This window comes from Apium graveolens, chromosome 10 (assembly GCF_009905375.1).
Source record: "Apium graveolens cultivar Ventura chromosome 10, ASM990537v1, whole genome shotgun sequence".
NCBI lineage: Eukaryota > Viridiplantae > Streptophyta > Magnoliopsida > Apiales > Apiaceae > Apium > Apium graveolens.
Window position 1 is genome coordinate 236580863 of NC_133656.1, and position 24879 is coordinate 236605741.

Below are 24879 nucleotides of genomic sequence, written 5' to 3' on the forward strand. Positions count from 1 at the left end.
AGAAGTGGCTAATTTGCATCGAAAGCTGCTTGAATCAGACCGTTATGGCAGATAAATCTATGTTCTGTACATATCAGTTGTATTTCACTTCTGAGTTCTGTTTACTTTTCTTTTAAGGTATATTATGTTCACCAATCTTTAGTAAGAAGATAAGCATGCTCAGAGAGTCACAGTCATAACAAAATCTAAGTAAAATAAGCATCTTTTGTTTTTTGTATGCTTTATCTCTAATTCAAGTAAAGCTTAGCTTAGATGCTTACTTACCTTGTCCATTAATATGGCCATTACTTCAAGTTTTTTCATCTTAACTGTTAAATAGAATCAACATAGAGATTGTATGTTCATTATAACTCCTTATCTTAGAGATCTGTTGCGTAAAAGTTTCAGAACTAATGTCGCCTCTTGGGGTCAGATTGTCTATCCAAGAAAGCCATGTATGTTTTGCATATGCTTTGAATATTAATTGTTTCAAGATCAAGTTTTAAGCTTTCTAACTACTGTGGTTAATCAAAAAAACAGAACATATGTTGGTTATCAGACCTTAGTTTAAAATGTTAGTCATTGTATTCAACTCTCTTAGGTGGTTCTTGATAATGGCTTGCTCCAACTCACACTCTCCAGTCCTGATGGCATTGTCACTGGTTTACGGTACAACAGCATTGACAATTTGCTAGAAGTTCTTAACAATGAAAGTAATCGCGGGTAACTGACAGTACATTGTATTCGATTCTGGATTTCTATTTCTTGTAGAAGGTGTACACATAAAATCTTTTCTGACATACCATTTATTAGTAGCTTGATTCTTACTTGTTTCATGATGTGATGTTTAGGTACTGGGATATTGTATGGAGTGCAGAAGGAACAGGGAGGGGTGGTGTTTTTGAAGTGTATGTTTACTATAGGAAAATCAATTGTTAGTGATTCTCGTATGAACTCTAAAACTGTCTTTGCTGCAGGATCAAAGGAACAACTTTCAAGGTTATAGTGGAAACAGATGAACAAGTTGAGGTGTCATTTTCGAGACCATGGGATCCTTCTCTGCAGGGAAAACTAGTTCCCTTAAATATTGACAAAAGGTTTTATTTTCCCTTTCTGATCATAGACATCATCATATTTGTAGTGTTATAAATCATACGTACATCTCTACATGTACACAAGTTTATAACTCAGTTTTTGTTCTCTCTTTAGGTTTATATTGCTTCGTGGTTGTCCTGGTTTCTATTCCTATGCCATTTACGAACACTTGGGTTCAACGGATTGGCCTGCATTCAGCCTTGGAGAAACCAGAATTGCATTTAAGCTTCGTAAAGACTTGTAAGTAAAATATCTTTCAATTCTTTAGTTCTATTTGGTGTTATAGTAAATGTCAGGAACCCGACTTTGAAACTTTGGATTGGAACTTTTACAATCATCAGTGGTGAAATGTCAGATTTTAGCCTGAGTTGCCAATATGGTACTTTACAATTGTAGTCGTAACTTAGTTGCCAAAATGGACTATAGGTTTCATTACATGGCTGTAACAGATGATAGGCAAAGGTACATGCCACTACCAGATGACCGCACACCTGGGAGAGGTCAACCACTGGCATACCCTGAAGCTGTCCTACTTGTTAACCCTGTGGAGCCTGAACTAAAAGGACAGGTTGCAACCTCACACTCCGATCTAGTATCAAAGAATTTCTTGTGTTGAGAAGATTTTTTGATAAAATTTCTATGCAAACTGCGCAGGTGGATGATAAATACCAGTATTCATGTGAGAACAAAGATCTAAAAGTCCACGGTTGGATAAGTACCAATCCAGGTGTGGGGTTTTGGCAAATTACACCTAGTGACGAGTTCAGATCCGGTGGGCCTGTCAAACAGAACCTCTCCTCGCATGTAGGACCTACTTGCCTAGCTGTAAGTGACAAATTTCATATATTTCCTGGTCACACATTCTTAAAATTTATAGCTGTTAATGTTGTGTATGTGGTTTTGTCAGATGTTTCTCAGTGCTCATTATGCCGGGGAGGATTTGTGTCCTAAATTTGAACAGGGTGAGCCATGGAAGAAAGTTTTTGGACCAGTTTTCATTTATCTGAACTCTGTAATGGATGGAAATGATCCACTTACGCTTTGGGACGATGCCAAAACTCAGGTGGTTAAGTGCCTTGTAGAAAGAAAAAGCTTTTAATTGCATCTGCATGCACTCTATTTATGTACAGAAGCAAAAGGAAGATTACAGACTACTAATAGGTGTTAATTGTCATCAGATGTCGATTGAAGTTGACAGGTGGCCTTATTGTTTTCCAGCATCAGAGGACTTCCCATCATCAGACCAACGCGGAAATCTTAGTGGTAGGCTATTAGTCAAGGACAGGTAGCATGTTCTTTCATGTTTCAAATCTTAGTTGATCTCAACTTGACAACTTATTAGTATTTGATCCTGAGGTATATGTTTAATGACTAATATAAACCTATGCAACTGCGTCCCCTAGTTACATTGACAAGGATTCACTACCAGCTAATGGAGCTTATGTGGGATTAGCGCCACCAGGAGATGTTGGTTCGTGGCAAAGAGAATGCAAGGTGATTTACCTTGCAGTTGTTATGTTTCAGGATGCATCCAAGTACATGTTATATTCATACGCGAAGCATGTAATAGTGATATGTAAACAAAACTAACAAAGACAACTTAGAGAGTTTGATTAGAAGTATCACAAAGCTGTAAATTTTCTTGAATGACCAATTGTTACTAAGAAATGACTAATAACATTACATGATATTTCTTCAGGACTATCAATTCTGGACAAAAACAGATGAGACGGGCACCTTCTCCCTCAAAAACATACGCATTGGAAACTATAATTTGTATGCTTGGGTACCAGGATTTATCGGAGATTACAAATACGATGTTCTGATTACCATAAGTGAAGGTACTCATTACTTACTAAGAAGTCCTTTGTTGTGTTCCTGCTCACAGGTGATGCTCCTCAAATCTCGTTGTCATTTCATTTTGTTAAACAGGCTGCGATATTGATGTGAAAGAACTTGTGTATGAGCCTCCAAGAGATGGACCTACATTGTGGGAAATTGGAATCCCTGATCGCTCAGCTGCTGAATTTTATGTACCTGATCCTAATCCAAATTACGTTAATCCAGTTTTAACCAATCCTGCCGACAGGTAAATAAATCCTTCAGGTAGCAATCTCTAGAGATTGTCTTTACAAGTTACTTTATTGTCACAGAGCAAGATGCAAGATAATAGCATTTTCATTAACTCTATGTACACAGAGATGCAACAAACTCCTATAACAAGGCATCCTGAGAAATAGCAAAAAGTCTAAATAGTAACTGAGAATGATTAATGTATTTTTTACCGCAGGTTTAGGCAGTATGGATTATGGGAAAAATATTCAGAGTTATATCCTGATGATGACTTAGTGTACACAATTGGCGAGAGTGACTACAAGAAAGATTGGTTTTTCGCTCAGGTTACCAGGTAAATATAATGAAGATCTGCCGAATCAATAGAGCTGTGATAACATGTTAAGCCACTGACTCTAAAGATCTTGAAAGATTAGAAGGGTTCAAAATGTTGATTGTTTTCATTTGTATCCGAAAATGATATAGAAACTTAACTACGAACATATGCAATGACAAGTTAATTATGCTGTATTACAGGAAGAAAGATGGCAAAACTTATCAAGGAACCACATGGCAGATCAAATTCAAGCTTGAAAATGTTGATCAAAGTGGAACATACAAGCTAAGAGTGGCTATTGCAGAATCAACTCTATCCGAATTGCAGGTATATAGTATGACATGTAGATATCTACATTGTGTTAAGGCCGTCGCTATTAGCAAGACCTTTTCATTGATTCAAAATCCTACTTCTAGATATATCTTTCTTGCAACTTCATTTTCACAATGCAGGTGAATATTTTGTTATTTAAATTATTTTTAATGGCAGATTAGGATCAATGACCAAACGACAAGTCGCCCTCTATTCACCACAGGATTGATTGGGAGAGCTAACTCGATAGCAAGACACGGGATTCATGGACTATATTGGCTGTACAATGTGGATGTACCAGGAAAGCAAGTGATTGAAGGTGATAACACCATTTATTTGACACAACCAAGAAGTGCTAGTCCTTTCCAGGGAATTATGTATGACTATATTCGTTTAGAAGGTCCTCCAACTCATCTCCCCTGAAAATATTGGTCGAACACTGTTGTACTAAATGTATGTTCTTATTATGAAATACGTCGGAGAACTAACAGAGAGCTGTTAGAATACTAATACCTTCGTATAACACCTCGAGGTTTTAGAGCTGATGATACAGAACTCGTTACATCTTTGAAAGTATTTGTCCTAATTCGATTAGTATTCAGTTTCACAAACTATGTTCAAAGTATTTTCTTATCAAATTGTTAATAGGATTGGATATTGATCACAGGCAGCCTACAATGATTAGTGATTCCTAATCATATTCTGATCACATGTAAAATTATCTATATATACACCATCATAGGTTCTTGTTAAAGATCATTACAGATTCATCAAACACTGTTAATTGCTAGCAATATTAAGATGAATACTTTTACTTCCAGAAATTCTCGTGTTATTATTCGTGAAGTGTGGGCATATAATCTCGACAGTGAATTTACTATCCTGCAAAATACTGTGAAATATTATTCGTATGTCTCTCTCGACACTGAATATCCCGGTGTTATTTATCATCCTGTTATCTATACTAACAATCATGTCACTCATCTTTCTCCGTCACAAAATTATTATCTGATGAAAGCTAACGTGGATGCTACGAATGTGATTCAACTCGGGTTAACATTATCGGATGAGAACGGAAATCTTCCTCACTTGGGCACGGATTCATGTTACGTGTGGCAGTTTAATTTCAAAGACTTCAATGTAGATAAAGATCTTTCAAACCCTGCCTCGATTGAGTTACTTAAGCAACAAGGAATCAATTTTTTGAAGAATAAGCAACAAGGGATAAGCGGAAGAGAATTTTCGAGATTGTTCTTCTATTGTTTCGGACCTGGACGTAAATTCAACAATCCGACGGAAAATCTGAAAATTACTTGGGTGACTTTTCACGGCCATTACGACATTGCTTATTTGTTGGCCATGATTATCCAAACCAAATTACCATACGATTTAGACACATTCATTCACCTCTTACACTACTATTTCGGAAGTTCGGTTTACGACTTAAAGATGATTTTAAAGTTCCAAGGCTTGCATGGCGGTCTAGAGAGGATGGCTGAGATTCTTGAAGTTGATCGTCTCGCTGGAAAACATCATCAAGCTGGTTCGGATAGCTTGTTAACAATGCGGATGTTTCTGAAGACCAAGAAAAGTTATTTTAGTGGCAACAATTTTGACAAATTGAGCCACTTTACGTACATGTTGTTTGGTTTGAACCTCCAAATCAAGAACAAGATTGTTGCTCCGTACTTGTTCGCGCCAATGATCCCCAGCAATCAGTACTATCAGTACTACACCAATCAGTATTATCAATTTTATTAGTCGAGACGTTGAAGAGAAGTGTGCGTATATTCTCTACTCGGTCTCTGGTTTATGATATAGTATAGGCTTAAGGAATAAGGAGTTTGTGAATTTGAAAGCAAAGCATAGTTGGAATGCATTACTTATTACGAGTTCAGGAGTTATGGATTCTTCGTATTCGGAATATAAAAGATAGTAGTTCGTCTTCTTTGTCTGTCCTAGTTTAGGTTAAGTCTGGTATCCCTGGTGACAGCAGGGGTTAGGTCAAGTTACCAGGTAACTATCATGACATTGATTTGAACTTATGACTACCGAGTCAATAGAGCTCTGATAACATGTTAAGCAACGACAAGACGCCCTCTATTCACCACAGGATTGATTGGGAGAGCTAACTCGATTAAAATGTAGTAATGTAATCTGGAGAAAATTTATTAAGATTTTAAGGTTCATGTGAATTTATCATTTTAAGCTTGCGCTATTCTTGGGGTTACTTGCTCAAATTTACTTTACAGGTTTCTCTTTTATTAATTTAAGTTCTTATTTATTAAATAGACTGCTGAAATTCAAACTGGAAAGCTTCAGATATAAGCTTATTAGAAGAGAAAGAACACGATAATGTCTCAGAAAGACGGCATCAAAAACATGATTAAAATGACATTTGCTTGACCGCAAAACCATCAGTTTCTAAACTGAGATCTTAGCTGATGTAAAAAGCAATAGTATGACACGAAGCCAATGTGGCTTTCAGATTTATAGACCGCAACATCAACATGGGTTTGTGAAATCTATTAATTAAACTCATGAAAATACACTACTCAAATTCATTCAGTAGTTTATGAATTAGTTTTCTTTTTAGATTTGGACTATAATTTTGATTTAGGCCTAATTTCTTTTCTTATAAATACTCATGTAATTGTAAAATCATAACATAATAAATTATAAGAGATCAATACAAAATTAGTGTGGCTTGTGGAATAAAAATTTCCGAACCACCTAAATCTTTGTCTTGTGTGATTGTCGTTTATTTTCTTGTTCTTGTTTATTCGTTTTGGGTTTTACTTTCGTTGTTGTATACTTAACAACCGGTATCAGAGCCAGGTTTTCAGGTGAGTAGGAGCAATGGCAGTAGACGGAAAGGTAAAGATCAACAAATTTGATGGCAAAGATTATGGGTTTTGGAATATGCAAATTGAGAATTATTTGTATCAGAAAAAACTACACAAACCGCTGGAACAGAAGAAACCAACTTCAATGAAGGATGAAGACTGGAAGCTATTGGACAGGTAGGCTCAGGGGGTTGTCAGGTTGACTTTGGAAAAGAACGTTGCTTACAATATCGTCAAGGAAACGACAACCTATGGTTTGATCAAGGCTTTGTCAAACATGTATGAGAAGCCGTCTGCTTCAAATAAGGTGCATTTGATTCGCTTGTTAGTTGCCACGAGATTGAATGAAGGAGATTGTGTTGTTGATCATGTGAACGAATTTAATTCTATCCTAGCAAGATAGGCATCGGTGGATATTAAATTCGATGATGAAGTACATGTCTTGTTGTTGGTATCCCCATTACCAGACGGTTGGTTGGGATTTGTCACTGTTATAAGCAATTCATCTGGGAGCGGTAAGATGACTTTTGATGGAGTTCGAGATTCGATTCTTGGAGAAGATATTTGTAGGAGAAACTCAGGAGAGTCGTCAGATTCCTTGTTGAGTGCTGAGAGTAGAGGCAGAAAGTTCGAAAAGGGGCATAATAAGGGGCGTAGCAGATCGAAGTCACAGAAGAGAGGACAATCCAAAGATAGCAAGAATATTATTTGTTGGAATTGTCAGAAGAAGGGTCACTTCAAGAATGAGTGCACGGCTCCCGCGACTCCTAAATGAAAGAGTAAAGAGGATAATTCAACTAACGTAGTTGAAGAAGTGGTGCAGGACGATGCTTTAATTTTTTGTGTTGAATGTTCGGGTGAATCATGAGTTATGGATTCTGGTGCATCATTCCATGTTACTCCTTGCAAGGATTTAATGTTAAATTTCAGTTGGAAATTTTGGTAAAGTTTGTCTTGCTGATGATGAGACTTTGGATATTGCGGGCATAGGAGATATTAATCTTAGAACCTCTTTGGGAACTAGTTGGACGTTGAAAGATGTAAGGTACATTCCTGGACAGAAGAAGATGTTGTTATATGTGGGTCAATTAGATAAGGAAGGGTATCGAGCTACTTTCGGAGACGGACAGTGGAAAGTTATAAAGGGGAATCTAGTTATTGCTCGTGGAGAGAAAAAGGGGACTTTGTACATTGTTGAACAATCTAGCTATGAAGCAAATGCAGTTGCTGATGAGATTGAGTTTTCAACTTTGTGGCACCAAAGGCTTGGTCATATGAGTGAAAAAGGTATGAAGCTGTTAACTTCGAAGGGGAAGATTCCTGAGTTGAAGAATGTGGAAGTTGGATTATGTGAGCCATGTGTTCTTGAAAATCAGAAACGTGTTACTTTTGTAAAATCAGGGAGGACCCCCAAGGATAAGAAGTTAGAGCTAGTTCATACAGATGTATATGGTCCAACAACAGTTGCGTTGTTGGGCGGATCTCGCTATTATGTCACTTTCATTGATGATTCCACTAGAAAGGTATGGGTTTATTTTTTGAAGAATAAATCAGATGTGTTTGCTACTTTCAAGAAGTGGAAGACTGAAGTTGAAAATCAGACCGATTTAAAAGTGAAGAGTTTGATATCAGATAATACAGTAGTGATGAGTTTAAAAGCTATTGCACGAAATTTGGAATTGAAATGATTAAAACTATTCCAGAGACACCACAACAGAATGGTGTTGTAGAGCGCATGAATATAACCTTGAATGAGAGGGCCAAGAGTATGATATTACATACAGGGTTGTCAAAGATGTTTTGGGCTGATGCAGTTAGCACAACAACGTATCTTATAAATAGAGGACCTTCAAGTCCTTTGGGGTTCAAGATTCCTGAAGAAGAGTGGCAAGAAAAAGAGGTAAATATTTCACACTTGCGAGTTTTTTGTTGTGTTTCTTATGTGCGTGTTACAGATTCCAAAAGGGACAAGCTTGATCCGAAAGCAAAGAAGTATATCTTCATTAGTTATGGCTCAGATGATATGGGTTACCGTTTCTGGGATGAACTGACTAAGAAGGTCGTTAGAAGTAGAGATGTTACTTTTAATGAGAATGCAGTGTATAAGGATAAGCTTGTAGTCGATTCTAAGTTTACAAAGGAACAACCTGAGAAAGAGGAAGCAGTGCTTGAAGATATTACAGAAACAGATCTTACAGGAAATAGTGGGAGTTCGGAGAATGTTGATGGCAGGGTTCCAGTAACTCCACAGACTGAGGTAAAAAAAATCTAGCAGAAGTGTGAGGCCACCACAAAGATATTCTCCTTCAGCATATTATATGTTATTGACCGAGGACGGGGAGCCTCAGTGTTCTTCAGAGGCAGTACAAGTGGATGATTTAGTTCAGTGGAAATCAGCCATGGATGAGGAGATGAGTTCACTTGAGAAGAATTTTCTTGAGGAGTTGGGCAAGAAACAGGCGGACAGTGCTTTGTATAGCGACAGTCAGAGTGTTATTCATCTTACGAAGAATCCTGTGTTTCATGATAGGACGAAGCATATTCACTGAGATATCACTTTACAAGAGAGTTCATAAGCAATGATACTTTGTCCTAGAAGAAAATCATTGGTTCATAGAATCTTGCAGATATGTCGACTAAGGTGGTTACGAATGAAAAGTTGAAGTTTTACGTAGCTTCAACTGGCCTTCAGAATTGATTGATAAGAAGGCGCTGCACTAGTTAGACTTATTGATTGAAGGGTTGATTTTACTAGACTTACAAGAGTGAAGTGAAGATTGGCCAGACTCCAAGTGGGAGATTGTTGGGTTTGTGGAGTCTATTAATTAAGCCCATGAAAATAGACTATTCGGATTCATATTCAGATTAGTTTATGGACTAGTCTACTTTTCATATTTGGACTATAATTTTGATTTAGACCTAGTTTCTTCTCTTATAAATACTCATGTAATTGTAAAATCATAACATAACAAATTGTGAGAGATCAATACAAAATTAGTGTCGCTTGTGGAGTAGGAATTTTTGAGCCACGTAAATCTTTGTCTTGTGTGATTGTCGTTTATTTTCTTGTTCTTGTTTATTCGCTTTGGGTTTTGCTTTCATTGTTGTATACTCAACACATCAGGATGTTTTGCTTTTGACAAAAAAGCATCAATTTTCTTTTGGATGTATGACGGATAACTAATAATCAGTTCCAGGGCCTCGACAGATTGAAATAGATCCCTAGAAGATATTGTGGCAGAGCTGCTATGCTCAGGTTCGTAGTAATTAGTATCTCATACTTCTTACATTAAGTCTTTACAATTGAACAATGGCAACACTGAACCAAGGCCAACAACCTGGTGACCTATTTTCATCAAGGGGGTATATTCAATTCAGATTTCTTGCGCATCAGAGCAACAGGAGTAGCCGGTAACATCAACAGCTTTAGACCAGATAATGACATCCCCGGAGCTACCCAGTGCCCAGTCCGCTAAAACTTATATATAATTGCTAGAGAAATGGAACTCAAAATTTACACTATATGACCTGAAATACGTCCAAGAACTAATAAAAAGGTGATTATTATTTTCACAATGAATGATAGTATTAGAAACCTCTAAACAATCAATGCCATGCGAATACATATAAGAATAACAAGTAATAATTAACTTACTTCGTAAACTTTAATGGTAGATCAAACGAATTTCATTAGTCAGCTTATTAAGTTTGCAAATTATTATTACTACAGCAATGTAAGTAACACTAGCAGGCGATATTGAATACCCGGGTGTTATTTATCATCCTACTGTGAATATTAACGGTCATGTCACTAATATTTCTCCGTCACAAAGTTATTCTGTGATGAAAACTAATGTAGATGCTTCGAAGTTGATTCAACTCGGGCTAACATTATCCGAGGCGAATGGTAATCTTTCACACTTGGGCACGGATTCATGTTTCGTGTGGCAGTTCAACTTTAAAGATTTTGACGTGGATAAAGATCTTTCAAACCTAACTCGATTGAGTTACTTAAGCAACAAGGAATCAATTTTTGAAAAATAAGCAACAAGGGATAAGTGCAGAAAAATTTTCGAGATCTTTCTTCTATTGATTTGGACCAGGACGTAAGTTTTGTAATCCACCAGAAAATTTGAAGATTATTTGGGTAACTTTTCATGGCACTTATGACATTGCATATTTGTTGGCACTGATTATCCAAACCAAATTGACATACGATTTAAACACATTCATTCACCTCTTACACTACTATTTAGAAATTTCGGATTATGACTTAAAGATGATTTTAAATTTCCAAGATTTGCATGGCGGTTTAAAGAGGATAGCTGAGATTCTTCAAGTTGATCGTAAAGCTGGAAAACATCATCAAGCTGATCTGATAGTTTATTGACAATGCGAATGTTTATTAAGACGAAGGAATGATATTTTAGTGGTAACAATTTTAACGAATTAAGCTACTTTACGTACATGTTGTTTGATTTGAATCTTCGAATCAAAAACAAAATGGTTGCTCCATACGCGATCACGCCAGTGATCCCCAAAAATCAGTACTATACAGTCAAAAAGTTGAAGAAAATGTGTGCAATTTTCTCTATTTAGTCGTTGGTTTATGAAATAATAAGCTTAGGGAATAAAAAGTTTGTGATTTTTTTCGCAAGAAAGAATTGCAAATTTTGAAAGCACACCATAGTCGGAATAAATTACTTAATGAATTTAGAATTTTTGTATTTGGAGAATAAAATATAGCAGTTTGTTTTTTTGACAAAATTTTAGTATGCGCTCATGTAGTGTATTTTTGTTTAAGTTAAATTTATGTTGGTAATAATATTATACGATTTACTGGTGAATATTTTGTGAATTTTTTTTTTGATAATTAAACGCACTCATCCACTCACCTTAACAATATCATGTAAAATAGCATTTCTTCTTTTTTATTATGGTTGTCAAATTGTTTAGTTTCATATTTTTAAACTTGTAGCTTATCCTCCTAAAATCCCCTAAACTATGACGGTCCATAAAAAATAAAATATTATGATCTAAAAAACAATAGTGGGCATCTGACTTACGATCCCACGAAATGAAATAAAATTTGGCTCATATGCATAGCCACAAAAGTACTTCCCTCAAAGTTAGTGTTAAGTACTTATTATCGTGCTATTCGATTCTTGTCTAATCCGAATATTGTTGTCAGATATTTATACCCCAACTTCGTTCTGATATATATTTATTTACAGGATATATAACCTGATTATTTTTTTAGAAAAAATAGTTTTATAACCCGTGCACAACACGTGCATTCTCTAAAGTCACATGTTAAATAACAGTGTACATATTACATAAATGAAATATAAATTTTTTTGTAAGATGCATTTTCTTCTATTTTATATCGAATAATTGATATTTGATATTCGTAAAAGTTATACTTGTTTTATATTTTGAATTTTATTGCTTAATTGCCGTAATTGAGCACTTGAAAAGATCAAGTTGACTGATTGCTCTATAACCCGTGCAATGCACGTGCATGCTCTATATTGCGCATTTTTAATTACAGTTGTTGGCAGTGTATTCGTGTTGTTTCTAGGTGAATTGATGACATTAGCGTGTTTATATGAATAGTTTTTGACTTTTTGGGGTGTGGTTATATCGATGCAAAACAAATTTTTGACATTTAACATTAAGGTAAAATAATAGAGAAATGTAGTGGTGTTCTTTGCCTGAAATATGAATAAATAATTTATTAAATAACTAATTTATTTGAATGCTAAAAGTGCGATAAGTGGGGTACATGATTGTTGATCTTAACCAGAAGCATATGTTGTTAAACTAATGATCTCATCAACTCGAAGTATGTGTAATATTAATGATTCTCGAATTTTTTCAACTATTTTTCTTATATGCATGAAAGTTTAATATTTGTTATATATTAATTTGATTAAATAATTTCAGTATTATATCATATATATCTTTAAAATTCCAATCTAATTATTGTTTACGTATAGTTTAAACCATTTTATGAAAATTATGCTTTATATAATAGTTCCCACATTGTTAGAATAAAAAAATAATTTCTACTATTCGTGATTCGACCTTCGTACACTAATAGTGTTTTTCTCCTTAAAAATATATTTAATTTATCCATATATTTATAAATTGTTAATATTAAATAATCAATTAATAATAAATGTACGTAATAATGAGACATAATACTTAATAAATGCATATTAAATTAGAAGTAATTGATGCATGCATATGAAATTAAAATAATTATTAACATACAATTATGATGGGCAATTTAGTAATTTTAATATGATTAAATTGTCATAGTATAATTCTGCTAAACGTACAAAATTATACACCTATATGTAATGAAAATGTACAACTTTAGTTGTCAATTTAAATCACAAACATAATGTTTGTGAAAGTAATTGGAGTAGGTTGTAATGTAGGTAGATAAAAATGTTTGTATCTTATCTCCGCATCGTCCACTTACAATGGCAGTTGGAAAATATCTAGCAAGTTCTTCCAATGTTGATCGCATCTTTTATTTATTACAAGAAGAATATTATTTATTAATTGTATACTTGTTCGTGAATATATGTTAAGATATGATACATGTGTATTTGGTATTAATATATTTTATAGTAAAGTAAGATCATGCATATATGCATGTACATACACGTACCGTATCTGAGTGAAAGCACGATCCGGGTCAGCAACAATGAAAGCAAGAGTTCCATCGTAGTCAAGAAATATCATAATTTATTTTCCTTTGGAAGCTTTTATAATTTGTTCAAATTTATGTAGAGCAGATGGTAAGTTTTGATATAATACGAAGAACTATGAACAAGTGAATCTTTGGGATGGGTAGGAGAAGAATTTTTCATGGATGCAAATAAAGATGTGATTGAATTCTCCATTTTAAAATTTGGTAAAGGCTGCAGAAGGGAGAGAGAAGATGGTGATGGTGTAATATGTTTGTCGTTTAGTTTATTTAAAAAGGGGTTTATATGCTTTGGCCAAAATTTATTCCAGACTTTGTAAATCTTGGACATATATTCTGTGATAGAATAAATTTAAGATGCTCAAATCAATTATTTAGATTTGTATTTTCCATTTCAGTCTTGGTATTGGTTGAGTGATATTAAGTACTTTTGTACGTTTAGTGTTAAGGGGTAGTAAATCTGTATATATTCTAAATTTCTCTTTATAACAGGTAACAAGAAAAGATACATACTTTATTTTTTTGCACTATTTAGTACATCTTTAACTCATATGATTTACTTTAATATATTTTCCGAGTATTTGCTTACGGAAGTTATAGAAAAACGTGTAAAAGCAAGCAAACTCTAATTTATACCTAGTATGAAGCGAAAGGGTTACAAATATACTTAACGGAGGTGAAGCATACCATGTATTACCTCCATGTTATCTTCTTTTACTATTACTAACTAGCTTTATAACTCGTGCGAGACACGTGCATTCTCTAAAGTCACATGTTAAATAACAATGTACATATTATATAAATGAAATATAAATTTTTTTGTAAGATGCATTTTCTTCTATTTTATATCGAATAATTGATATATGATATTCGTAAAAGTTATACTTGTTTTATATTTTAAATTTTATTGCTTAATTGTCGTCATTGAGCACTTGAAAAGATCAAGTTGATTGAATGCTCTATAACCCGTGCAATGCACGTGTTGTTAGGAGGAAACACACACATATTTGAGATTCAATTTTACCAATATAGAGTACGCACACAAACACACAACAATATATTTGACGTTGAAAACCCATATCCCAACTTGTATTATTAATCAAAACAATTATCAATAATACATCGATACATAACACCTCAATGGTGTCCCAAACTGATACTTAAGCCAACCAATGCTCAAGCATCTCTCACACGATACCTAAGAGGCTAAGACGACTACATCTCTTAAGCATACATCAAAACAATAACATGACTATGTATATATAGTCATCACAAACTTAGTCAACAAGACATACCTAATCTAATTATAATAATAATTGTCAACCCATACAATTATTACCCAACTCAATTATGATAATAATTGTCTACCCATACAATTATTACTCAATCCCATTACGATAATAAATGTCAACAAATACAATTATTACCCAATCCAATTATGTCTTGTATCACCAAGCTCATAACACATATTCGGTTTAAACCCCAACACGTGCATTCTCTATATTGCGCGTTTTTAATTACAATTGTTGGCAGTGTATTCGTGTTGTTTGTAGGTGAATTGATGACATTAACGTATTTATATAAGTAGTTTTTTACTTTTTGGGGTGTGATTATATCGATGCAAAACAAGTTTTTCGACATTTAACATTAAGGTAAAATAATAGAGAAATGTAGTGGTGTTTTTTGCCTGAAATATGAATAAATAATTTATTAAATAACTAATTTATTTGAATGCTAAAAGTGCGATAAGTGGGGTACATGATTGTTGATCTTAACCGGAAGTATGTGTTGTTAAACTAATGATCCCATCAACTGGAAATATGTGTAATATTGATGATTCTCGAATTTTTTTCAACTATTTTTCTTATATGCATGAAAGTTTAATATTTGTTATATATTAATACGATTAAAAAATTTCAGTATTATATCATATATATCTTTAAAATTTCAATCTAATTATTGTTTATGTATAGTTTTAACCATTTTATAAAAATTATGCTTTTTCTAATAGTTCCCACATTGTTAGAATAAAAAAATAATTTCTACTATGCGTGATTCGACCTTCGTACTCTAATAGTGTTTTCTCCTTAAAAATGTATTTACTTTATCCATATAGTTATAAATTGTTAATATTAAATAATCAAGTAATAATAAATGTAAGTAATAATGAGACATAATACTTGTTAAATGCATATTAAATTAGAAGTAATTGATGCATGCATATAAAATTAAAATAATTATTAACATACAATTATGAGGAGCACTTTAGTAATTTTAATATAATTAAATTGTCATAGTATAATTCTGCTAAACGTACAAAATTATACACCCATATGTGATGAAAATGTACAACTTTAGTTGTCAATTTAAGTCAAAAATATTGGTTGTGAAAGTAATTGGAGTAGGTTGTAATGTAGGTAGATAAAAATTTATGTATCTTATCTCCGCATCGTCCACTTACAATGACAGTTGGAAAATATCTCTCAAGTTCTTCCAATGTTGATCTCATCTTTTATTTATTACAAGAAGAACGTTCTTTATTAATTGTATATTTGTTCGTGAATATATGTTAAGATATTATACATGTATATTTGGTATTAATATATTTTATAGTAAAGTAAGATCATGCATCTATGCATGTACATACACGTACCGTATCTGAGTGAAAGCACGATCCAGGTCAGCAACAATGGGAGTAAGAGTTCCATCGTAGTCAAGAAATATCACAATTTATTTTTCCTTGGAAGCTTTTATAATTTGCTCAAATTTATGTAGAGCAGATGGTAAGTTTTGATATAAGACGAAGAACTCTGAACAAGTGAATCTTTGGGATTGGTAGGGAAAAAAATTTTCATGGATGCAAATAAACATGTGATTGAATTCTCCATTTTGAAATTTGGTAAAGGCTGTAGAAGGGAGAGAGAAGATGGTGATGTGTAATATGTCTGCCATTTAGTTTGGTTAAAAAGGGGGTTTATGCTTTGGCCAAAATTTATTCCAGACTTTGTAAAACTTGGACATATATTCTATGATGGAATAAATTTACGATGCTCAAATAAATTATTCATATTTGTATTTTCCATTTCAGTCTTCGTATTGGTTGAGTGATATTAAGTACTTTTGTACGTTTAGTGTTAAGGGATAGTAAATTTGTATATATTCTAAATTTCTCTTTATAACAGGTAACAAGAAAAGATACATACTTTATTTTTTTCACTATTTAGTACATATTTAACTTATATGATTTACTTTAATATTTTCCGCGTATTTGTTTACAGAAAAACGTGTAAAAGCAAACAAACTCTAACTTATACCTAGTATGAAGCGAAAGGGTTACAAATACACTTAACAGAGGTGAAGCATCCATGTTATCTTCTTTTACTATTACTAACTAGCTTTATAACTCGTGTGAGACATGTGCATTCTCTAAAGTCATATGTTAAATTACAGTGTACATATTATATAAATGAAATATAAATTTTATTTTAAGATGCATTTTTTTCTATTTTATATCGGATAATATATATATGATATTCGTAAAAGTTGTACTTGTTTTATATTTTGAGTTTTATTGTTAAATTTCCGTCATTGAGCACTTGAAAAGATCAAGTTGACTGATTGCTCTATAACCTGTGCAATGCAAGGGCATGCTCTAGATTGCGCATTTTTAATTGCAGTTGTTGGCAGTATATTCGTGTTGTTTCTATGTGAATTGATGACATTAACGTGTTTGTATGAGTAGTTTTTGACCTTTTGGGGTGTGGTTATTGTTGGGTTCCGAAGGCATAAAACGCAGCGGATAAACTTAAATAAAACAAAAATTTCGAAACCCACAAACAGGATCCATGTATAAATATGGGCAGATTATGGAGATAACGAATCATACCTTTCAAGAGCTTAGCTTTCACGAACTCAATGGATATCCTAGCTATCACGCTTTGTGTCTACCTCTCGGAGAAACAGCTCTATGGTATCCACACGAACACCTTCAAGAACGTCTCACGAACTTAACTACGGAATGGATGTACTAGCCTCCTTCTTGACGATATGAATTGCCTCTGCCTCTCTTTGCTGCTAGGGTTTTCTCAAAAACGTACAAGCCTCTTTAACCTATCATTATGCATTTATAATGGCTGATTAAAAAGGCCCATAACAGCAAAGCCCAACCCTAGTAGGTATTAGATTAAATATTAAAAACGAATTTCTGTTATTTAATTAATAACTAAGTCATACTTAATTATTATGGGCAAAAACATTCTTTTTAATTCGAATTTATATTATCTCAATTAAGTCTTACTTAATTATAATAAAATTCAAATAATCATCAATTAATTTAAATCCATAATTTAAATTAACTATTCCATTAAGTGCTCTATTTGTGCGACCCTATAGACTATTATTTAATTGGCAATAATTTTATTCTCTAATAAAATTATAAACAATGAGCGGTATCTAGTAATACATCATTGTTACCCAATTAAACAATAATTAAATCGTGATTAGATAAAACCTTTCATGATTAATGTTTTTCGTGTAATATAATCCCTTTAACCATACATATTATAGATTAAACTCGAGGCATGTATTTAGTCATCCTCTTCAACATTAAATCCGGGTTTACTTGATCCTTGAGTAGATTATCAAGACAAATCATTATTTGAGCATGGCCATGCTTTTATAATCTCACTCAATCAAGAGGCCAATTATATCTCTCCTAATTATAGGAGGGTTAAATCATTTATCTATCATTCATATTTCTCATACGACTCATGATATACCCGATGTCCACTTTTATCATCACCCGATCAAAAGTAACTTTTAATGTAGTCAAAGTATATTAATCCTCGTATAGAAATATAATGATTTCAAGTCAAAGGATCGTTACACCATTATCACTGTGAGTCTTTCTTATGACTTTATTAAACATGAAGAATCTCACTGTGGGTCTGTCCAGTACCATGTACTCTCACATGTATCTATGTATTGACTTTAGTATCCCCATACTTATAACCAATGAGATGTGGTTATCTTGGCAAACAACATACTAGTCTATCTATGTATTATTATTGTCCTATATAATAATACTCGACTAGGGACCTTTAAGAATATGATATATTATATAATCTCAAGTTCAAGTCATGTACTTAAACTATACAATTTGTATCATGATTCTAAGGACATTTATTATGCTAACAAAATATCGCAGTAATTAAGGTCATAATAAATACATTTATTGAATGATCAACTGACATAAAGATTTAAAAGAATAATGTATTGCCTTTAGGGCACCTACACTAACAGTTATATCGATGCAAAACAAGTTTTTCGACATTTAACGTTAAGGTAAAATAATAGAGAAATGTAGTGGTGTTTTTCCCCGAAATATGAATAAATAATTTTTGAAATACCTAATTTATTTGAATGCTAAAAATCCGATAGATAAGGTACATGATTGTTGATCTGGGACCGGAAGTACGTGTTGCTAGACTAATGATCCCATCAACTCGAAATATGTGTAATATTAATGATACTCGAGTTTTTTCAACTATTTTTCTTATATGCATGAAATTTCAATATTTGTTATATATTAATACGATTAAAAAAATTCAGTATTATATCGTATATATCTTTAAAATTTCAATCTAATCATTGTTTACGTGTAGTTTTAATCATTTTTTGAAAATTATGTTTTTTTGTAATAGTTCCCGCATTGTTAGAATAAAAATATAATTTCTACTATTCGTGCTTCGATTTTCATACACTAATAATGTTTTTCTCCTTATAAATATATTTAATTTATCTATATGATTATAAATTGTTAATATTAAATAATCAAGTAATAATAAATGTACGTAATAATGAGACATAATATTTAATACATGCATATTAAATTAGAGGTAATTAATGCATGCGTATTAAATTAAAATAATTACTAACATACAATTATGAGGGCCAATTTAGTAATTTTAACATGATTAAATTGTTTCATTCAACCCCCAATTTGCTCTATTATATACTCCCCATCCCTCTCAATTCTTTAAATTTGACTGAGATATTTCGGCACATATTTTAAGACTCCTATATATTTCATAAATTATTATTTTTTAAAAATTATTCTGAATAAAAATTTAATGTTTAAATTTTTATTGAGAAAATAAAATTTTAAAAATAAGTTATGGAATTATACTTTACATACGCTTTAAGATACGTGTCGAGCAATGAAAAAGAAATATAAAGAAATGACCCAATTAATCCGTCTTGTTTGATTTTTGATGGTGAAATTGACTCAACTTTGATAATAAATATAAACTCATTATTTCATTATCTTGAAAAACTGAAAAATACATATTGAAGTACATTGAACATACTTCCTAATGATATAATTTTTATAAATATTTTCGATAATATTATGTACAATTTTCAGTCAAACTTGGACTAATTTGACTGCAAAAAGTCGAACATGACAAATAAATCGGGACCAAAGAGTAATCCATATGTTAATCCAAGAAAGTAATTTAAACGGCCATGATGATTAAATGGGGTGTAGCAAAATGCATGCACCCCCCTGCAGGAAATCATAACCCATTAAACTAGACTTTGCCTTCAAGTCTTTCTGATTCCACTGGTCTTTTCTTATTCCTTTTCCTTGTTTCTTGACTCAACTTTCCTTTTCCTTGTATCTAATGTGTCTATATATTCACAAATGTACAATAAAATCTTGCATAGAAGACTAAGAAACCATGTTTTCTGAGATGGGCTTGGACTACTTTTTGATCATACTCACTAAATTCTTCAACTTTGTTTCTTGGTATTTTTCAAATTTATATGCATTTTTCATCTTTTTATTGCATGTGATTCTATGAAGTAATTGTTTTTATAGATGGGCTTAAAGGGTTTTAAATTCTTGTGTTAAAGTTCTCATCTTTATAGTAATTTAAGGTTCTTGGAATAAGTTTAGTACTGTTGAAGTAATGAAATGTGGATAATTATGCTTACATGATTCTGTATGTAAATTTTTATAATGGGCTTAAAGGGCTTTAATTTCTTTTTTTAAAGTTCTCATCTTTTTTTGATTCACTTAGTTGTTTTTTTAAGATTAATTTAAGATTCTTGGGATAAGTTTAGTACTCTTGAGGTCATAAATGTGTATAATTATGCTTATATGATTCTCTATGTAAATTATTGTAATGGGCTTAGAGGGTTTTAATTTTGTTAAAGTTCTCATCTTTTGATTCACTTAGTTGTTTTTTTGTATGCTTAAATTTACATTCTTGGGATGAATTTAGTACTGTTGAAATCGTGAATTTGTGTAATTATGTTTCCATGATTGTGTATGTAATGATATTGATTTTCGTTTTGTAGGCCTCCGTTTGCAATGGGGTATCCTTTGTAAGTTAGCTTTTTGATTTTTTTGTGATGTTCATGTTCTTTTCGAAAGTTGATTACGTTTGAGTTTCTTTTTTTTGTGAGCTCAAATTGGAAGTTTTGGGATTTTTATTTTTGTTGGATAGGTATTTTTCGATTCGGGTGGTGGAGAACAATCAGAATTACCATCAATGTTTGGCTTATTGGGTTTTGTTTTCAATCACCACCATTTTGGAGTTGCCTTCTACAAAGCTTCTACTATGGTAGTAATATTTTGCTTTATATATTTGTTACGTTTTTATCATTTATGTGTTTCTGTTAACTTGATCCATGTGAATGTTATGTTTTTATTTAGAAGTTACTTTTTACAAGTGGACATTTAGGAGAAAATTGATCTCAAGATTAAATGTTCGAATAATTCATCCCTTGTCATACTTTTGGGAAACTGGATATATGATTTGTTTATATGACAAATACGAAGTAAATTGATCCACCCTACTCCATTTCTTGGAAACACTGGATAAGACAGCTGTAAACTCCCATTAAGAACTTAACAGATACAGTGATATTGAATGTATTGTTTCATATAAATGACTTTGTGAATCAGATAACTACTACTAAGTGTAACATTAAACTCTTACCAACAAGGTGATGTTGGTCCAACAATTTGATTTATTTTTTTGCCGAAAAAGCAATATTGATCTTGCATGTGGGACTTGCTCAAAATGTTTTCTGGACTGTGTTATTTGTATCTCACATTTTCTGGACCCTGTGTTATTTGCAATCCCCACATGCGTATCGCATGATATGCTGGTTGATGTGTTTGGGCCAAATGAGCATTGTTTTCCACCTTTGTTCCTTATACACATCTTCCATGTGTATTTTACAATTTATGTGGTACTAATGGTGTTCTTCCAAAATTTTGATATTCTGGTCGTCCTTGAATTGTAGTATTCTGGCGTTTTTTTTTTCTTATCCCCACACCGACATTATGTCCATCCTCTTTACATCGCTGAACAGGAAAAATGAGGTGCAAGTAGGGGAGTACAGTTAACATTAAACAAGATACGAGTATTTTAACTTCAATGTCTTAATCTGATTCTTTTCAGGCTTCCCTTTTGGCCTTATGCCAAAGGATTAGCAGCTTTGTTGCTAGTGACACCTTATTTTCATGGAGCTTCTTACATATACATGCACTATATAAGGCCCTCCATCTTTGGAACAACACAAGTAAACAGTATCATGATCACTTCAGAAACAAAAAGTTCCTTGTATGAAAATAATGGATTTCTTGATTCAGCAGTGGAACAATTTGAAGAGGGAAAGATAGAACGAGTAAAACTTGTCGTTCATGAGGTAAGTTTGTGTCCTCGGATTGTTTTATTTTCTGAGCAGTGGAGCTGTTGATAATAGATACTCCTTAACTTTTTGGGTTTGTTTTGAATTAAGGAAAGGCTATCTTCAAGGGATTAATATTACCTGGACTATATATATATATATATATATATATATATGTCTTAGTCCATAGTTAGTCCATAGTTAGTCCATACTCTATAGTCCATAGACTAAATTCAATCATTTTTAATATTTTCTTTGGCGGATTATTAATATTTGTGGATATGGTGATTAAATAGTTACCAATAATAATGAAGTAAAAGCTCAACCAAATTATCTATTCGACTACAGATCATTAAGACAAATTATAAATAGTCATCTGGTTAAGATATCCTTGCAACAAACTCAGTTAGATATTTATGCAACGTTTAAACTTCGAATTAAATAGAGAGTACGATTATTTAGTAGAATTTGGTTGAGTAGAAACTTGACTGTGGAAGAAGCTACAGGAAAGATTATGTATTATGTTAAGAGAATAACTTGTTTCCTTTTATAAGTAAATTTTGATGCAGTAATGGCTTATTTAGTGCGTCCCTGTTATTCTCTTAAAATATTCTTCTCTCCCTTTTTACCATCCATTTAGCAATTTATTCGATTTCTGAGTTAAGTAAGAAAACCAAACTCTTATGTTGGATCTGTGCTAGATTTCACAAAATATTACAACTAAAAAATATTTGATAATACTGACCTATGTTTAAACTTTTATTCTGTAACGTGGTAGTTTTATTATTATGGGGCTGCATTTCATACAAACCTGTATGTCAGTATGTGTATACATTATATATTGTACTTGATTGCTTATAGAGTTGGAGTATTATAGTAAATTTGGTTTGAGTCTACATACGTCTGCTGGTAAGGAAAATAATAATAAATAACCTCTCTCTGAAATGTAGTTTGTAATAATTGCAAGATGCAAATGTAGAGAATTCTAATGCATATGTCAATTGTGTCTAAATTTGTTGTCTTATAACTTATGCTTAATAAAACAGTCATGTGTAACTGCTAAATTATCATGCCTGTGCTATTTCACTGCACAGGATGAATCAAGCTCTAGATATGATACAGAGAAAATATCTCAGATGTGGACAAAAAATCTAAAGAAAGTTCAAAAGGAGTGGAGCTGTGCGATATGTCTTGTAAACACTGCTAGAAGAAAAGATCTGGAAAGTCATATGTGGGGCAAGAAGCACAAGCTCAGAGAAGAAGAGCTTAGAAAAGTTGAAATGGTGACATATAAAACAGCAGACATTTCTGTAGCGACTGGAATCAAGAGCAAATTTTTACTTCAGAACTTAAACCAAAAACTGACAGGTCTGCTTAATCCTGTTACGAGATGGTGTACTTGGATAAAACCTGAATTTGGATGCATGAAATTGAATACTGATGGATATATAGATAAAGATGGTTCTGGTTTTGGCGGTCTGCTCCGTGATTACAAAGGTGAGCCCATATGTGCTTATGCCTCCAAAGCTTCTCATGATGATATTTTTATGGTTGAATTATGGGCTATATGGAGAGGACTTGTTCTTGCTTTAAGTTTAAAAATTAATACTATATGGATTGAATCTGATTCGTTGAGTGTGGTAAATACCATTAACAAAAAGCAGTCACATGGTCCAAAGCCCAGTAACTGTTTACATCACATTTGGAACATGTTGAAGAAAATTGAGAGATACCAAGTTACTCATACGTGGCGTGAAGCAAACAGAGCTGCTGATCATGTAGCAAAGATGAATCTCTCAGGAACTGATGTTGTAATCTGGCCAAGTGATTTTTCAGATGTCCTTCGCAAAATTATCAAAGATGATGCTCAAGGAACTTGGTATGTCCGACACTAGTACAATGTACAGTTTAGTTGATATCGGTTAGCATGTACTTCTGTAAATGGAAGACAATGAAGTTAATCTATTTGGTTAGCATGTACTTGCGTAAATGGGAGACAATTTAAGTTAGTTTGTTTCGTATAAGCAACTTCTGCAGATAATTGTAAGCATGTAAGATTGATCAATGTGGTCAAGGAGAGAGCGCTGATCATCTAACCTTGTTCTGTGCATGTAATGTCAGTTTCTCAGCTAGATTTACGCAAGATCAAGTCGAATGAATATAGTATTACAGTTGCTTTTTACATATATTTTCAACAGGGGTGTATACGGATTGGGTGGGTTGAGAGAATTTAGCAACCCAGCTTAATTAATTCGGATTTTCAAAATTTCAACCCAACCTGAACCTTTTAAATTTATAACCCAAACCAATTTGTATACTTCGATTTGGTTCGGTTTGATCGGTTTATTAAATATACAAAATTAATATAAAAAAATATATTAAAATATAAGGTCTCAAAGTCTAATGTACTTGAATATAGTTCCAAACAATATTACAATCTTCCATGTTGAATCGGTATTAAGTATCCAATTTTCGACACCAAAAAGATTGATAATACAATTCTTACGCTTTAAATATTAGAATGAATCATTAAAGTAAAGACCTAATACTAGTCAAACATCTATTTTAATTACGAAATGAACTATAAATACAGAGGTTATAAGTTAAGTAACATGTAGAGTTACAGATAACTGAATTTATTTAATGAGTCTATAAACATATTTATGGGATTGACTTATTAGCATGTACGTATATTTAATCGGGTTGGGTTAAATTAATTTAAACATATTAAAATTCATATCCGATACAATTAAATCAAATTGACATTTTCTCAACTCAAATACGTATCAAGTTAAAAAAATTGGTTTGAATCGGCCGGAATAAGGTAGGTTCGA

At 32.7% G+C, this 24879-nt stretch overlaps 3 protein-coding genes across 3 annotated transcripts; all 3 read left to right on the forward strand.

Moving 5' to 3' along the window:
• Positions 1-130: 130 nt before the first annotated feature.
• On the forward strand, positions 131-4386 carry LOC141690363 (uncharacterized). The gene is made up of 15 exons (XM_074495168.1): positions 131-434; positions 581-702; positions 831-887; positions 957-1076; positions 1189-1314; positions 1501-1642; positions 1729-1899; positions 1982-2137; positions 2253-2359; positions 2478-2568; positions 2774-2915; positions 3007-3163; positions 3365-3481; positions 3664-3790; positions 3953-4386. Exons 1-15 carry the CDS (start codon positions 393-395, stop codon positions 4196-4198), a joined length of 1923 nt encoding a protein of 640 aa, XP_074351269.1. The 5' UTR covers positions 131-392; the 3' UTR covers positions 4199-4386.
• A 190-nt stretch (positions 4387-4576) lies between these two features.
• LOC141692092 (putative CCR4-associated factor 1 homolog 11) lies at positions 4577-5536 on the forward strand. Its single transcript, XM_074496831.1, has one exon. It carries the CDS (start codon positions 4577-4579, stop codon positions 5534-5536), a length of 960 nt encoding a protein of 319 aa, XP_074352932.1.
• A 14428-nt stretch (positions 5537-19964) lies between these two features.
• On the forward strand, positions 19965-24188 carry LOC141693263 (uncharacterized). Its single transcript, XM_074498294.1, has 5 exons — positions 19965-20150; positions 20705-20731; positions 20854-20970; positions 21817-22063; positions 23140-24188. Exons 1-5 carry the CDS (start codon positions 20083-20085, stop codon positions 23938-23940), a joined length of 1260 nt encoding a protein of 419 aa, XP_074354395.1. The 5' UTR covers positions 19965-20082; the 3' UTR covers positions 23941-24188.
• The last annotated feature ends 691 nt before the right edge of the window (positions 24189-24879 follow it).